Source organism: Strix uralensis, chromosome 11, assembly GCF_047716275.1.
Source record: "Strix uralensis isolate ZFMK-TIS-50842 chromosome 11, bStrUra1, whole genome shotgun sequence".
Lineage (NCBI taxonomy): Eukaryota > Metazoa > Chordata > Aves > Strigiformes > Strigidae > Strix > Strix uralensis.
The window spans coordinates 6,337,848-6,355,545 of record NC_133982.1 but is presented as its reverse complement, the minus strand read 5'-3'; the positions used below and the strand labels follow the sequence as shown (position 1 = coordinate 6,355,545).

Sequence of the window (17,698 nt, the reverse complement as noted above, 5' to 3'; positions counted from 1 at the left end):
CATGGAATTGGAAAGGGCCTTTCCTGGACCAGGTTCAGTCCCCTCTATCACAATGCAATCTCATAAATTTATCTAATTAATTTTATAGCGTTTCTTCCCCAGCTGTCATTCCTCCTTATAAAATACGATATCACAATCTTTTGAACATTAGAAACTTTCTTGAAGTCATTCATGGCCCATTTATTTACATTTCTTCTCGTGTCAACATGATCCATTTGCTTACATAGCTGCTTTTTCCTCCCTGGCCCTCTCCAAGAGTTTATCTTCCTAATGTATTTATTTATAAGCTTCTTCCTCCAAGAATCTTTTGTTCAAATAAATAAACTCACTTATTCTAGTCTCATTAGAAAACATTTCATCTAGTTGATCACTCTAGCAATCCTTTCCTCCATCTGTTTCAATCCATTTTTGCATTCTCCCTCTAGCATGTAGAAAGGTAATTCTTGCAGACTACAGGAAGACAGTATTTACAGCCAAAAATTGCTAAGAGCGATCAAAAGCCTCACACCTAAACACTTCTGATTCAGCAAGGACTCATACGCTGCTCAGTTTTCTACTGAATTAATTTTAAATCACACATCCACCTGTGATTAGTGCCTTCCCCTAATAAATGTCTGGTTTACCAGACATTATGGAAGACGTCAGGCATTTAAATTGGAGAGCACACACAGTTAAATACTTCGGTAAACAAATATTCAGTAACTTAGTAGCTTCCCTAGAAACACGTTGCATCATAAAGTGTTCACAGGTAGTTAAGAGCCTACCATTGACTTGCCATATGTTCACCATCTTTTCCGTAGCTCCAGCCAGATACTTGCCACTGACGCTCCAGCAGACAAGAGACAAACTAAGGTCACTGGGTGACCCCAGACTTTCCTCAGAATCACCTTCTCTATAATAGAATAAAATAATGCAATTAAAAAAGGGCATTTCTTTTAAGCAGACATGAAGACATAGAATTCATAAAATATCTGGTTAAAATCTGGAGTCCTCCTGCCATCACTGCAGATTCACATAAATTTTCTGCTCGTAGTTCTATATTCTATTTAAAACCACTTCAAATTACAGAATGAGATACTAGTTACTGCTACAGTGAGAAATTTGAAGTTAGGTTTCAATTAAAAAAAAAGGTTTAATCATCTTTAACTTTACCTATTTATATCTCAAATTTAACACCTTTGTGAGGACAAAACTTTCTGGGAAGTCATGAAATTAAACAGTATCTTGGAGAAAAAGAATGGAAGAGGTACATCTTGCTCTCAATTCTAGCTTCAACTCTTTCTCCTGTTATAATGTTGTTACAGTATTCTAAAATTCTATTTTAAAGTCTGCTTTGGCTAACTGTAACAGGTTACTACTGGTATGTTTTATTGCCCTTAAGGTCATACACGACAGGTGTTTTACTGATTTTAGTAACAGGAAAATGAAGGCTGTAATATTGCCAGGAGGCATACTGTAGGCCAAATACTGTATCACCACTGCATTTTTGAAGATACAGGAGGCATACCTCTGGTATGTTCTTGATTAAGAAATAAACATAAAAAGTTAATATAACAGGTAATAACACTGTATCAGGGGATAGTAATCTAGTAGCATTTAAATAATGTTCCTCCGACTCAGAAAAACAAAACGTATGCTCACAGAACAAGGAGACAACTCTATCAAATCAGATAATTCTGCTCACCTCTAAGGGCTAAAGGGGCTACAAAAAAATAATTCTACCTTTAAAAAAGAACTGGCACTTACCTACTGCAATAAAGAATACAGACAGAATTGCGCTGCATTTGTATTTAAAGTCATTATTGAGATTGTTAGCAATGAAGCCCATGAAAGTACTGAACTCTGAAGCTACCGTACAGGAAGCACGCTTTTCTGTCACATGAATAATAGAAGATCTCTGTTAAAGGAAGATGCTGCTCTCATTACTATCTTCTGAAGCCAAGTTACATCATTCTGTTTATTCGTTTTAAGGCAGCATCTAACAGTAGCAAGCAAACAAGAACTAAAACAACTACTAAGAAATCATCATGAAACAACCTTCTAGTTCAGTATTATTTCTTCATTCTCCAGAGTTAAACTCACCTAGGCTGTACTAAAAAATTAGCTTTCAATCTTTCCTTTTTCTTTCTTCTTTTTTTGACACATCCAAATGATACAGAAGTACTTCCCAGACACTCTCATGAAGAAAAATTACGCTCAATTCCTGAATCCCAGAAGTCACAAATTCTTTTTTCACAGTTGACTCAAATGACCACACTTGTAATTATCATGTTATACATTGGAACTGTGCACTGGAGCCCACTGAAGGGATATTCATGGTTTTTTATATGACAGTTCCTTACAGTTTTTATTTTACCTATTTCTCATTATATGAATTAAGAATACTTTTAACCAGCTTTAACACAACCTCTTTATACCATACTCTTATCAGCTTGATATTTAAGTTCTGTTTTCAGCTTTAAGCTATTTAATTTACTTTCCATGCCATAAACATAGTAAGAGTCTCAGAGAAAAAAAGAGAGAATATTGGTGCAGGAGACATTGCTGGGTCGGTTCTTTTCATTATGTTGCACAATTACAGATTAAATTAAATATCTGCTACTATAACGAATCAACTTACAGCTTGTTGAGCACACACGTTTGTTGCAATGAATACTGCTTCTTCGTAACATTCCACACTCTTATGGTGCCATCATTTCCACTAGTTGCCAAAAGTCCCTTTTTATTGCACCAAACACACGTCATGACCTACAAACATCAAAGTAATCATGGCAAAAGCAGAATTTCAATCTAAAGCTTAGACATGTTTGTTCACTAATATTAAGCAAACATTAACCAATGGCACAGCGCATTAGCTACATTATTGAAATACACTGTAACAATCAAACAAGATACATTTTTCTACTTTTACAGCACTGCGTACTGTAATTAAGCATGCTTTGTGATGATGCTACACTTTGTTCAGACCCATGCTCCACCGGCCACTATTGCACAGAATACTGGACAAAGACATTAACTACTATGACAGAAAGGTTAATGCAAATTAAGGTCTAGTTTAAGAAAAGATTTAGGGTGATTCTGCTGACTTCATGTACTGTAAGAACACTTTCATGTCCCCTTTAATTGAAGCTTCAAAGAAGCTCAGCATTCTTCTGCATCAGAGGTACCGTCAAACAGTAACTTCAATCACCAAAATTTTACTTCTTGTAGCAAATAATTTCAGTCAGCATATTTGTAAAATAATAGTATTTTACTTTTTCTGTATTCTACAAAAGAAAGTATTAAAATTCATGCAATTTTGGGAGAAATCATGGCTTACCCTGTTCTGATGAGCCTCTAATTTTATGAAGGAACATTTTCGTAAGTCTCCCCCCATATCAGCGAGGGTCTGAGGAATAGTTTGATTATCTCGATCATGTGCTGCAAGAGTTCGCACCAGCTGCTGAGCAGCCCACTGCCTATGTTGTGAAGATAACCTTGAAGAGAGGCAGCAAGCTGCTAGTGCATTAGCCAGCTCCAGAGGGCCTACAGCAGAAGGATCATAGGAAGGATGGGCATACAAATGGGCAATTAAACCTGCTTAAACAAAACAATGAGATGATGCCTAGATGAGTACCAAACAGAATTACACAAATGAACACAGCATTAGCCATAATTTCCAGAAAAAAAAAGATTAACAAACATCTTACAAGAATGTTGCAATCATGTTTAACTATTAAAAAAACCCCCACTCTTCTGATACGAAGAGAAAAATGCCCCCCTTTAAAACTTCACAAAAACCCCTTAAGAACAGAATTACGAACAGCCTTATCCCCCAGCATATGGAAAATGGTTGTTCAAAGAGCAAGTGCTTTCTGAACAGGAAAATGCCTCCTCTGACAGAGATAAGATGCTGTCATGCTACGTCCTTCCCTCCCTCTAAACACAGCAACAGCCTGGGGTTGAGGCACAGCAGTTGCTTTTTGACTCCCTGACTTCTCACAGCAGAGGCAGCACAGCTTTTTGCGTCAGAGGCAGAACAGTACTTTGGTAGCAGTAATCAACTGTTATTCCCCTTAATTTCATTAGGTGGCACAACCGAGGCTGAATGTCTTAGCTATACGGCTTTGAAGACACACAGGTTCAGATTTTTTTTTTTTTTGAAGTGGCAAAAGATGCAATTATGTAATAAGATCATATTTCTAATTAACATTTGTGTACTAAACTATAATACTACTTTGATTAAAACAAGTTTTGTACACTTTTGAGAGGATATTTATACATTATTCTAGCAAGTCTCTCCTTAAATGTAAATGAGGAATTGAAGATTTAATAAGAAACATTTAAAAACAAGCTATATCATACCTTTCTTCTCAATTTCTGCTTTATCATAGTTTGGCCTCAGTTTGGCCCCTTTGTCTGCCAACAATGCTACAAGTGCTTGAGTAACCACAAAATTCGGAGATGTGACAAGTTTGTTTTCTTCTGCAATTCCTCTTAAAAAACTTGGCAAAAATTTTCGCTGAATTGGATCATCAACTGTTGTCAAATTTACACCAGTTGCTGCAGAGATCAAATTCTAAAAATAAATAATGAACGACAATAAATAACCAGAACAAACAGAAAGATTAATTTTGGAAAACATTTTTAGTTGAACAAATCATGCAGAGTTTTAAAGATTTGCAAGTTTTTTTTTTAGAAATCCTCAGTTCGCAACCACTTTTATTTTAACAAAGATCATTTACAATGTGGAATTGTAAGTCTTCTCCCCTGGGGAGTACCTGGTCTTAATGTAACCAACTATTCGGATTCAGGGATTAAAAAAAAAATACCAAAGAAACAACTAACCAAAAATACAAGAACTAAGGAACTTCTACAACTTTTTATAAAGTTATGCACCCAGCGGTAGGATAACAAGCAGTAACACAATAAAATCCATCATCCCATCCAACACTCATATTTCTCCACAATTATATTTCAAACTCAGAAGAACAAAACAATTAATTATTCTGACTGTTTAGAAGTTTCCTGATACACAAGAAATCCTGCTGCATGTCCACAGCTGTAATCGTCTCTTTCTAAATATAAACAATCTGTGCTCCACAGAGTTGACTCCATTAAAAAAACCAAAACTTTAACAGAAAAACCCTATCAATTCAAAAAGCATGTCTATTTTTCTCCACTTGAAAAGAGTACTCAGAAAAAAAAATGTAAAGTTACTTGACTTTTACCAACAATAAAACATACCCTTGTGCAAAGCCCTAAACAAGAACTCTAAAGAGATCCTCAAACTGACAGCAGTCTCATCACAGTTCAGAAGATAAAAGCACAGATTATCTATGTGCACAAAATGGATTGCGTCATCTCATGTTAAGTAGTTTAATATAAACATTTGTGATGTAATAACAGTCCTACCTGTGTACATAACTGTACCAGCAGTTTTGCAGCACTGGGAGTGTTTGATGCCAAACAGCCTACAGCTGTACTCAGATAGGCAAGACAAGATATAGGCTTGCTTGTTTTGCTGTGTATTCCTCTAGATCGCTCTGTTGAACTGGACACAGTGGATGGACTTGTGGAGAGGCCTGCTCTCCCTGCTGCAGCGAGGCACATTAAACGAACCAAAGTTCTGATATCTGTTAATCCCAAGGATTCAAGACCAGCTGCCAGGCTACAACTGGAACCACTGTCAAAAATGAATATTAACGTTCTTGGGTTTGTTAGTACATTTTAAAAGAAAGTTATGTTTGGATAAAACTATTCCCAAACCATTAGTGAACACCGCCTGTTTGATTAGCTGGGCATTGTTACCATGCAGGGGGAAGGGGAAGAAAGAGAAATGGAGCTGCAGCCCCTCAACTCCTTTTCTTTTAAGCTGAAGCCAAAAACACATTACAGACTTGCATTAGCAAAAATCCATGAGTTAACCTGGAATCACTCATGAACAAAGTTACATGGATAATTCATGTTTAGAATTATGCTATGACAACATGCACAGGTACATGTCAGATCTCTGTGATGTCTTCACAGTTGCACAGGCATCTTGTACAAAGCCAGTTTTAAATATCCCATCAACTCCTGCACTTCATCTTCTTTCCTCTAACATTTACCTCTAAGTCTCAATACTTGTCTTGAACAAAAACTCACTTACACAGACAGCATCTTTATGTTCTGAATGGCTGGTACTACTGGAGTTCATTTTCCATATAAGATGCAGAAGTTTCTTTCATAATGTTTGAAGATAGGGTTCAAAAGAACAAAAAAACAGAACTTTTTCTCTTAATAGTATGATGCAAGTACATAAAATGAGAATCACTTTCCCAAATAGCTTAAAACTGCATCCCTATCAAACATAAATTGATAACTGGTTCCAAAAAGAAAGGTGGAAGTGTTACCAACAATGCTACAAACCTGACAGACAAAAGTGAGAGCGCTCTCATAACCATAGTTCTTGCAAGGAGGACTTGGGCAGCAGCTGTCACTCTTCTTAGAGCCATAACACGGTCATGTGGATTTACTAGGGCAGCTGCTTGTTCTCCTAAGGTTATCCTGCCAGAAGAACTTTTTTCTATAGAGCCATGACAGCCTTGGAAATAATGATGATTTGTGTTAGTGTTTAAAGAAAACCAAAACATTATCATGTAGTAATAATCGCAGAAGCAAATTTGGCCTAAGTTTGCAAATTACTCATTAATTTTTCAACATGTCGTACTTACAGAACTATAGTGATAATAAAGGAGAGGAAAATACATTCCTGAAATGCCATCCACAATTTTATTATTCCTTATTTTCAAAGACAGATGAGCACAACTTGACATTACTTAATGTTAATTCCTCTGTTTCTCTTTTCCATTAGAGGGGCCTACAAACTTAAATATTGATCTTGCATTTCAATAGGCTCGTCAGTAAGTCCCAACTTAAATCCATGAAGCCATCTTTGAGTTCTGCGAAACATGCTACTGGGCATCCATTGCAGGACTATGGTCACAGTTTCAAGCCTTCTGCCAATATAAATGCCTCACGCTCCTGTCTCTAACTCCCCTATAAATAAAAGGTCAATTTAGAACCTGTCTTCACTTCCTCGTGGTGGGAGGCAGGAAAGACTGTCAAAGTATTTCTGCATTGCCCCTATAAAATCACACCAAAGGGGAGGCATGCATTCTTTGAAGGAAACTCATTTCAAGTTTACCTATTTGCATCAATGTTTCTTCCATACTGTTGGTGGCTGTCACCATTGCAACTGAAGCACCCAGAGGGTCACTGTCAGGAAACTGTACAGGTTCAGGTACAATACGTCGATCATTTAACCCAAGAGGTCCAGCCAGTAACTCAAACTCCTCTTCTCCTGTCAGTTTTTCATCTTCGTCTACATCTAACATATCCCAGTCTTCTAGAATTGGAGAAATGTAATTAGACTTGGTTACAAAAACTAAAATATTAAATAATTTCAATTAAACAAACAACACAAGGGTGTAGAATGTAGACTGTAATCTGCAACATAGTAGTCTTAAAATCTCATCTTCTGATGTTGACATAGAACATAATAATTCAGAAAAACAAAATCCTGCTCTTGCCCATCTCCATTAAATTTGATCTTTATTTCTACTGCAGAGAAGTTTCATGGAAGATTCTCTGAAGTGTCAAACTAGCTTTTTTTAAAAAACAGAAACGAGAAGTCATCACATCTAGCACAACTCCAAAACCTGGAATATAGTGAAAAGCACAGACATACAGTTGTACTTCAAATCATGGTAACAGGTACACATTCTAAAGGACTGAACAGTAAAGACAGATACTAGAAATTTCTGGTCTTCATATGTATCAAAAAGTATGCACAAGTTCTTAGGTCATAATTGTACACCCAGGCTTCTGCTTTTCCTTTGGGGGGGGGGGAGGGGAAGCACTATAATTGCAATTCAGTTATGCATTCCACTTACTTCCCAATCATTTACACACAAGACAGCTTATATTGACTGATCCCTCCCCCTCTATCTCACTGCCCATACAGTAGAATCTGTATACCTTTTATCTATCGGAAGAGGGACTTGCTGTTAAGTTCTGGAGCACTCATTTAGTCTTAAATAGACAAATGTGGTCAATCATCCAATTGCCATCATACAAGCTACAGAAAGGCCCAGAATCAAAGACTCATCTGGGGAAGGTTTTCTACAGTCACTAGAAATAATCTCTTTAAAGTGAAAGCCATCCTCATGACACTCTTAGCTAGTACAAAGGTAGAAAAAGTAAGAATAAGCCTAATGGCAGACTTCTCAGACTCTAACTTATGGTAATTAACAACTTTCACAAAGGCAGCTGAAAACATGTATTTGAACACAAGGCTTTCTACATGCAGATCTGGATCTACCCACAATACCTTATCACCCAAAGTTAGGTATTTGTCATTTCAGCTACTTAGACAAAAGACATGGGAAAAAATGTTATTAATTTTTTCCCAATGGATCTAAAAAAAGAATTAAAATACTACATCAAGTCTGAAGAAGATTTTGAAGTATAACTCCATGTACAGTTTAATGACAGGTTTATTTGCATGGAAGTACCTTTATGGAAAAATGCAAGTGTGAAGTATTTAGTATCTCCAGCAACTTAAAAACATACCTTCATAGACACTATCTTGTTTACCTATTAAATCAGGAGCCTGGCCTTTGTACCTGTATGAAAAAGTGACAAAGAAAATAACTGAGTGGCTCTAATATTTTACATATATGCATAATAATTTTAAACTTGGTTTACTATTAAATTACTTTACTGTTAGGTTAATATATGTAAGATTTCTGGAAATGACTAGTAACAGAGAAATAAATAAAAGGGCTTCTAAAAGTGTCTGTGGAGGGGGAAAGCATTTTGCAGTACTAATGTGAGAAAGGCCCACAAAAATATTGCAATTGTCAGACTACATTGACAAAGGAAGTTTTCAAAAATCAACAAGAGTAGGCAACATCCCAAGAAATAATTCCTCATTTTTCATTTAAAAAATAGAAATATCAAGACAACCTTTTTTCTCAATATGCATTTGTTGAATACAGAGAATAATTTTAAGCCTCAGTTAAATAAAGACAAATTCTTCTAGGAATTTTTATTTCTTCAATCACATTCCTAAAATGCTGATGCTAGTAAACATTTTAAAGTTGTTTCCTTTCTTTACACAGAGTATTCCACTATCTTGTATTTCTGTACCTTTCAGAAGTTGATGCTTTAGATTTACTCTTCAGGGCTAAGTATTTCTCTCTGCAGATGCCGCACAATAAATAGTAAGGATTTCCGCTTCCACATTCGCCACCAAACCAGCCATCTACATAAGAACCATTGCTACGATAGCCCTGGCGATTTGCACTGCGACCACAGCCTGGGTGGTTTCTTTTCATGTGTTGATTGAAGCTGACAACACTGGATTCACACAGTTCGCAAACCACTACTTCTTCTCTGTCTTCAGATTCACAAACATGCTGCACAGTAAGATTTTCATGTGTTACTTGTACAGAATAAATATCTTCACATTGATACAAAATACGCCAATATTCTTAAGTGGGTGTTCCTATCCATTTCTGTTACACACACAGAGTGATATTTATATGGTTAACTTGCACAAAAGCAAAGCAGAAATAGACAATTTGTGACATAATGAAGAGCAGACCATCTCAGAACAGGAAAAACATTGAGAAGTAAGGTTTCAGAGGATGAGATTTTCCTATTTCATTTCAGATCTGACTCAAAACTCTTGACAGTATAACTTTTCACATATAACTCTGCTAGTTCACATTCAATGCTGTCTTTAAGTTACCTGGTTCTTCTCAGAACTTGACAGAGAGTAGGATCCAATAAAGAAAAAAGAATCCTATTTTTTCAGACAATCAGACTTTACTGAGCAACTATAATTATAATTTGTGTCAATACATTCCAAGATTTTGTCTGAATATAAAGTTTATTTTCTATACTGTCCTAAGTCAGTAATTTCACTGTGATGTTCCAGTGAAAAAAGCTCTCTGAAAAATTCAATATGCATGCTGAAACTTGCTTCCATATCAGAGTCAGGTAACATCGTAATTAGGAGATTAAAGTTTAGTCTTGTGGGTTGCTTGTCTAATTTGACACGGATAATCCAAAGATTAACAAGCTGCTGTTATATTTCTTTTCCACCTCAAACATATTTTCAGTGGGCTACACAACAATTGAGTGAGGACTGTTACCACATCTTTCCCAGAGAATGAAAGACATGACATGACTAAATTAAGAAAAACTGATTTAAGTGCAAATTATGTTGCTACAGATCAGATGATATTATTATTACTATTATACTATTTAAATAGAACAAACATTTACAACTGTGTGTGTTATCTCACACAGCTAAGCAAAGCAATCTGGAATACCTACTTGATTTCTAAGCAATATCATGAAAACAACAACTATACTAGTTCTGTTCTCATCTTTCAGAGGAGGAAGAAGAAAAACTATGTACATGTAGAGCAAGAAACACAAAAAAGTGTTATTCTTGATCTGAAAGTGAAGCTCAAAATACAAGAAGATTTTAAGCATTGCTGGCATTTAGTAAGATATTTTCAAACAGGCTATGAGCATATGCATGTTACTTCAAATTTAAAAATATGAACATGCAAAAAGCAGTAAGTTAAAGCAGCCCCCGCTGCAGTCACACACACCCAGGTAGGCCAATCCAATACCTCTGGGATCCACATTCCCAGAATATCATTATCACTAGCCAGGTCTTGCCCAAACATAGCTTCCATTGCTTCATCGTCAAGGTCAATTTCCAACTCCTCATCCAAGTTGAAGTCATAAAGCGCTCCTGGATCTTGCTGCAAAGATATCCCTTCTCTTCGACTCTGATTCCTGTGAGCCTGTACAGAGCGGTATAATCCCGCTCAAGTTAAAAAAAAAAAAAAGTAGTACTTTTATTTTGCATGTCAAAGATGACCATACTTTCAACTTCCTTTTGCTTTGTTTTTAATTCTTCTGCTAAACATAATCTACTTAATACCACATAAGACACTTACATACACTGATACACATAGGTGAAGGCGAGTTTTGTAACTTTCATGCTAAGTACCAATCCCCCTCCTCTTCATGTACTGGATAAGCAAAGACCTTGGAAGTCTTTCAGTATACTTACCAGCACGTGCTAGCAATGTTCGGGCAGCTAAATCAAATTTGTGTCTTCTTGTTACAGCTGACCGACTTCTAGAAGGAGGTCCACTTGCAGAAGCTGCATTATCCACATGATCCATATTATCAGGGCTACAAGAATTTGTAATTTACAGGTAAATCAAACCAAGTTTTAAACAGACACATACAGTAAGTAAGGAAAAATACTAAGACCATATTTATTGGCTTTTTTTATTCTCTCTTACAGAAGCAAAAAATGGGAATTTGGAATTCAAGGATTTTCAGTTCCACTGTAGAACACACTTAGTGTCTTTTTGACTGAGGTTTACCTCAAACAAATTACATGCAGCAATGTCAACACGTATTTGATGCTTCCATAGTGCCTAAGCAGTGCAGAAATTTTGGGAGAGCACTCATTTTATGCTGTCAGTGTTAACTACAGCTCGAACTAGGTTTCTTCTCCTTTTTAAGAGAAATCAAATCAACATTTCCATTGTCACTGCCTCAGTCATTCCCTCTTTTGCCCCAAACGTTTTCCAAAACATGAATTTAAGTTACTCAGTAACGCTTGCTGCTTAGTTTATTTCTCCCAACAAAAATCTGTGAGTCCTCCATGAAATGACAGTTTACTTGGGACAAAATAACTGAGGAAGCTTAAAAATGCGTATCTCAGTAGGATCAAGGAAATCTGGAAAAAATACATCTTGTAATTGCCATCCTCCCTATTAACAAAAAAGGTGGTATGATTTCTAATAGGTGTCACTTAAAAAATATAACCACTACTTTTAGGATTAAAAACAAAACAAAAGAATAACAGATCTAAGATTGTGAAGGTGAACTTGAATTCAGTTTCATCCTCTCTGGACAAACCAAGAATTAATTTAAAAAGAAAAATGTAGAAAAATACATGTTCATGAATACACTGAAGAAAAAAAAATACTCCAATAAAATTTTGCTTTATTACTAGGTCTTTTAAGTAAAATGTAAGCTATATGCCCTCATTTTTTTTGTTCCTCCTTCCTCTTTTTTTTTTGATGGAAGGATGCTCAGTTACATTCTTCCCCAGTTCTGTGGACAAACAGTACTGGAAAATAAATGCACCATGTACACCTAATTTAACTGCATCTTTGCTTTTATTCATCTTGTAACAAAATTCAAAAGTGACATTACAAAGCAATGTTCTACTGAGCTTGTGAGATTTTCAGTTTCAGCAACAGATTACAAGCAATTAGAAGAAAACTACATTTTACCTTTCACTAAAGCCTTCCTCCATTTCAGTGGCATCAGCAGAAGGAATATCACCTGGTGACTGCAAATAACAATGATCACCAGATTTTCCACCACTTCCAGAGACTATTGTCCCATGTCGTGAATCTACAGTCCCTTCTGACTGGGGCTCTTCATCATCTTCATTGCCAGGGTGCTCTATCATCCACATGGCCAGCACTGTGATATTCTGTGCATCTGCTTCTCCTCTGGCACCTGAAAGCAGGAAAACCACTTTAGAACTGTATTATACCATTGATGGTGAAAAAAAAAGTTTTTTCCCCATAAATGGTTATAGAACTTCAAAATTAAGTATTCCATTGGAAAAAAGTGTTTCATATTAATCTAATTTTTCAGTTTAAACTGATATTAGTTATATATTACCTGTAGCTTCCATAGCTTTTGCAATTTGCCTGAGGGAGAACCCCATTTCTAACAATGGAACAGCAATGGCAGGAGGAGGAGGGGATGTTGAAAGTCGGCTGCTTGGATCAGACAAAGCTTAAAAGACAAAAAAGGTTAAATGTAAAAGGCATAAATCTTTCTTTACTAGCCCTTACTTTGATATATTAGCTTCAAATAGGGGAATAATTGCCCCTAACAACTTTCCTCTCTACTACTTTCTACAAAGAAGATACTTTCTGGAATGAAACCAGACGGTGTTCATTCTTATTGGTAACATATATATTATGTAAGCCTCTGTTTAATCAAGTAGGATACTGATGATATTCAAAGAACTACTTCTAAGGTATTTCTAAAAAGTTTATTTCCATTTAAAAATGGATCAAATTATCTATCTGATTTATACTTAGGTAGACTAGATAAAGTTATCCTTGTCCAAATCATCAAGATTCCTGAATGTTATGAAATCACACCAATACATGTTCCTCTTAAGGCACAGAAAGAGACTCAACTAAGCTGGCAACATATCTGAAAAATCTCTTTGCAGATGACGGCTATATTTCTGTGCAAAGAGTCTTTCAAGGGACTCTAAACAGGTCAGTTACTGCCCCAAAACCACAGTTTCCTTATCATCTGCCATAAAAGTGAGGTCTGATCAACAAAGGCATCGACAATGTAGTAACAAACACTGTTGTAAGGACAGGAGCATGACTAGAAGCAAGCCATCTCATAAGGAAAAAAAAAGATAGGTGAAACTGAGCAGAGAAGTTGCTACGCAACAAATGAAACAGCTAAAAGACCCGACTAATAGCATGGATGTAAGAGCAAGAATAAAAAGTTGTATCAGTCAGGAATTTTAAAGCATCGTCTGTCTCTCAGCACTGAGTATGAAATTTTGAAAATATACTTTAACTCAAGTCTCTTCTGTTCATTTAATACAAAACACATACATATAGGCTTATATTTTTCTTTTTAGTATTATCTCCTTCGCATCGCAATACTGATTTGTGCTCTTTAGATTCTCAAGATTCTCATGCAACAATTTGCTCAGCTCCCTAGCTATTCTGTTCTGTATGTACCCTGGAATAGAGCAAGTTTCTGTTTTGAGTAGTACAGTGCAAGTAGCAATAAAAAGTTTTACGAACAGAAGCCTCCCATTACCTTCACATGATTCAAGACAGCAGCATGAGGAGCCCATGAAGGTTGGAGAGACCCTTCTATCTCATTAAACAAGATTAATTGGAAAGAGCTATACTGGTGTATGTATCATAAAATACACCAATTCTTGCTTTCTGCATGATATATGGTGCAACAAAAGCTAGAAAACTAGTGCACTGAACAATGGCACACAACCAAGGAAACAAGCCCAAACCATATTAACATTTTGAAGTAATTACCAGTTATACTGCATTTTTGTTTTATATATGTAGTTTGTAATCCATTCCACAGCCTTTAAAAACTAACTTCATTTGCTTGATAAAGTCTACAGCTAGACAAAATCTACAGCTATTTGTCCTAAGACAGTCATTAAAAGGTTTTCAACAATGCTTTGCATGTTAGTTTGCTTTAAAAAGAAATCCTGTTGGTTTTCAATGTCTTAAAAAACTACACTGAACTTCTGTGGCCACATTTCTATTTATATTGACTTCAAGTTTACCTGTACGATTGGCAGGCCTCGCAGACTGGGAATCAGGAGAAGTCAAACTTTGTCTCCTTCCAACTTCATCTGAAGGAGATGTTGGTAAAGAAGATATTGGAGGAGTCTGAGCACGTCGTGCTGGAAGTACAGTTGTAGTAGGATAACTGGAGAACATTTGCCTTTAAAAAAGAACAATATACATTTATATCAAAAAAAGCTACGCTGAAAAAGGTGACACAAGAAATACATCAAATTAGAGTGTACTTGGCAAGTCATACTTCACAGCAATTGAGTTTCACAGGGGTAAAGTGCAATACATACACTGAGGCGGGCAGAAAAGCCCTGTCAGAACAGCTCATTCCCACCACCTTTGCCAGGGAAGTTAAAGTCTAAGGATGTACCTAAAAAAACCCCTCATAGACCAAGAGCTGTCCTAGGAAATAAAAAGAAAAGTAAACACTCTTCCCATTTCCCCATATTGTTCAGAACTCAGCCTGACTAATAAATCAGGCAAGTATTTTACTTCCACTGTCCTGGTAATAGGACATTGTTCTGGATTTTGTCAAACTACATCTGCAAAACTTGTAAGAACAGAGGTCAGATACACCAACAGAATTAATAAACTTAGGACAGGACTCTATTTAATGTAAAGCAGATTTCCTTCTACACTACAAATAGCCTCTGCAGATGAACTAGCTCTATCTTACTTCCATTTCAGTATGTGAGGGTAGGATGAAACAAGGTCTTAGCTTGCAGGATGTTACCTACAAACTAAGATCTACTCTAGTTTGAGAATCAACAACTATGTGTTAAAAATACAGAATTTCAGAGATTTGTAATTTAAACTATACCAAACAAACATGAGAACTGAAGGAGAACATAAGGAAGGTATTTTCTTCTGTCTTGAAGAACTCAGATGTTAGGTATATATACAGTGCACGTTAAAAGCTTAATTTTTTATTTCTAGTAACGCGTGTCCTGCAAGGCAAAGTAACGAATTAAACTCTGTCCTCTGCGGAGGCAGCCCTTGTCAGTAAATACTAACATTAACATTTTCAAAGGCTTAAACTGCTAAAGACATATATTGTATATAAACCACACAACTGGTTCCCTGCACCCACATAGTCATTTATGCTGAAAATAAAGATACTTTACCTAAGAAGACTGAGAGGCATAACACCAGGTGATTCTGAAGCTGGAACTGTTTCAGTATCAGTTACTGGAGTAGTAGCAGTGGTAGTATCCTCCAGAGAGCTGCTCATGAAAGATGTCGTGCTAGAAGCAGAAGGGCTGGTTGTAACTGGTGTTTGGGCTTGCTGAGACTGATCACCTTCTTCTACCTGTTGATCTACTTCTGCAACAGAAAAAAAGGATGTTACAGGAACATTATTATATTTGTGTAGAATAAAATAGTAGCTGTGGCTAAACTTTCCAAAATAACTATCATTATTTAAAACTCCCCCCAAAGGAGTATGCAGAAATGCACATCATACAAATACTTATTTCAATAACTCATGGATTTTTGTAAAGAAATCAGTCTATTGGCTCTTGCTGTTGTCATACTAATACAAGGTAAATAGTAAACAAGTCTTTCCAGATGATGATAACAGAAGCCATTTACTTGGTTAGAACTTACGATATTTAGATTTGGAGATTTAGATTTATGATTCTAACAGTTAGGATTATTCTCTTAGGCAAAAGGGAAAGAAGTCTCAGATATGAAAATAGATCTGATGAACTATAAAGCTACTTTTAACTCAGCTGTGTAAGTAACAGATTTTTGAAGGGGGTTTTTTTGTTGGTTTAGAAGAAGTCCTTAAGACAGTAAAGAACCAGACAGTGCAGTAATGAGCTTTAATATTTTAGATACTTTTTTCTTTGTTTAAACTGATTTAAATGGTTTCCCTGAAGATGCAGACTGTAATACATGTATTTTTAAGAAGAAAAGGAATGATACATGTTTTCTCTTCAGCTTCTGTTAGTACAGTGCCAAATATATCAGAAAATAAAATCCCGAAACCAAAACCCCACAACTGATTGAGGTTTTCACGAACACAGGTTACTTACACCCGGAACATGGCTCAACATCATCTGTTAACATGACTCCATACAGTCATATTTAACAACAGTGCATTTTATGATATTTACATCACACGCAAATCCTTCTGACAAGCGTATACAGAACTGCTTATTTTTAAGAAGTATTAAAGACAAATCAGAAACTCTTATATTTCTGACTGATACGCATTCACTTTTTATTAAAATACGGAACTGAGGAAAAGACAAAAAGTCAGTATTATATCTACAAAACAGTAAAATATCTTTGTAAAATTTCTCTGTCCAATTAAGATTCCTCCGGAGTATAACCACCACAAAATTACAAGAGTATGTTATTTGTATTATTGTTACTATTAATTTTCATAGAAATTTAAAAAATAATTTAGCACTATACCTTCGTAATTTTGAAACGTACCTTGTTTAAGTCTGCCACCAAACTGATCCTCCAGCAGCCCGTGAACCACTAATTTGTAGATCATGGCTTGTGCTCGTTCCAGATCTGCCAGTCCTAGAGCTCTTTTAATCGGTGAACGCATGACCGCCCGTTTCACCATGTGTCGCATCAGGAACTGCAAGGCAGCACGCATTTCAACATCTTCATGAACAACTGGAGAACTAGCACAATCAGAGTTGTGACCATTTTCTGCCAGGACTTTTGGTATTAACAGCAGTTCAGCATATTTACTACAACTAAGAAGAACACTAAGTGACTTCATAGCACCAAGATAAAGATAAGATAGCTGTACCGCTCTGATTTCTGACTGCACTATATCATGATTTCTTGGAGTATGTTCATGATTCTTTTTTCTTCCTTCAGCAGGTTGGTGTTGGGATTCCATACCTAGTGTTGATGGTTCTAAAGAAAAGGAAGCAATTTCATTTTCTGACTTAGAGCTTGTAGCGCTATGTCCTTTGTTATCATCAGCACTTTGTCCTAATCGTGTATCTGATCCAACATCACCCTCCGTTTTCTGGTCCATTTCCCCTTTATCTTCAGATTCGTGTCTGTGTTTTTTCTCATGTCTCTTGGTGCTTTGCTTTCCCATATCTTCATGAATACCAGTCAGATAGGTAAGGTCCAGCAACACAGTAGCTGTCAGCCCACGAAATCTTGCAACATCAAAAGGCAGTGGTTCGCAGGGCTCCAGATTATACAATGGAGTATCACTAGGCGACCAAAAAGTTGGGAAGCTTTAATAAAGATCAGAATGACACAGG

General features: G+C 36.2%; 1 protein-coding gene across 13 annotated transcripts in view; it reads right to left on the bottom strand.

Annotated features, from left to right (window-relative positions):
- HERC1 (HECT and RLD domain containing E3 ubiquitin protein ligase family member 1) overlaps nt 1–17,698 on the bottom strand; it is a 136,299-nt gene that overhangs the window by 20,359 nt on the left and 98,242 nt on the right. For 8 of the 13 annotated variants that reach the window (XM_074880966.1, XM_074880963.1, XM_074880970.1 and 5 more), the window contains 16 exons: nt 16,896–17,671; nt 15,578–15,776; nt 14,441–14,601; nt 12,766–12,882; nt 12,366–12,597; nt 11,123–11,247; nt 10,653–10,873; nt 9,175–9,443; nt 8,596–8,648; nt 7,169–7,369; nt 6,391–6,565; nt 5,395–5,665; nt 4,345–4,558; nt 3,320–3,579; nt 2,621–2,748; nt 765–892 (listed from right to left, as the gene is read on the bottom strand). In XM_074880966.1, coding sequence (XP_074737067.1) covers nt 765–892; nt 2,621–2,748; nt 3,320–3,579; nt 4,345–4,558; nt 5,395–5,665; nt 6,391–6,565; nt 7,169–7,369; nt 8,596–8,648; nt 9,175–9,443; nt 10,653–10,873; nt 11,123–11,247; nt 12,366–12,597; nt 12,766–12,882; nt 14,441–14,601; nt 15,578–15,776; nt 16,896–17,671 — 3,530 coding nt within the window. The remainder of the gene's footprint in view (nt 1–764; nt 893–2,620; nt 2,749–3,319; nt 3,580–4,344; nt 4,559–5,394; nt 5,666–6,390; nt 6,566–7,168; nt 7,370–8,595; nt 8,649–9,174; nt 9,444–10,652; nt 10,874–11,122; nt 11,248–12,365; nt 12,598–12,765; nt 12,883–14,440; nt 14,602–15,577; nt 15,777–16,895; nt 17,672–17,698) is intronic. The other 5 variants (XM_074880968.1, XM_074880974.1, XM_074880969.1 and 2 more) reach the window with 5 other exon arrangements.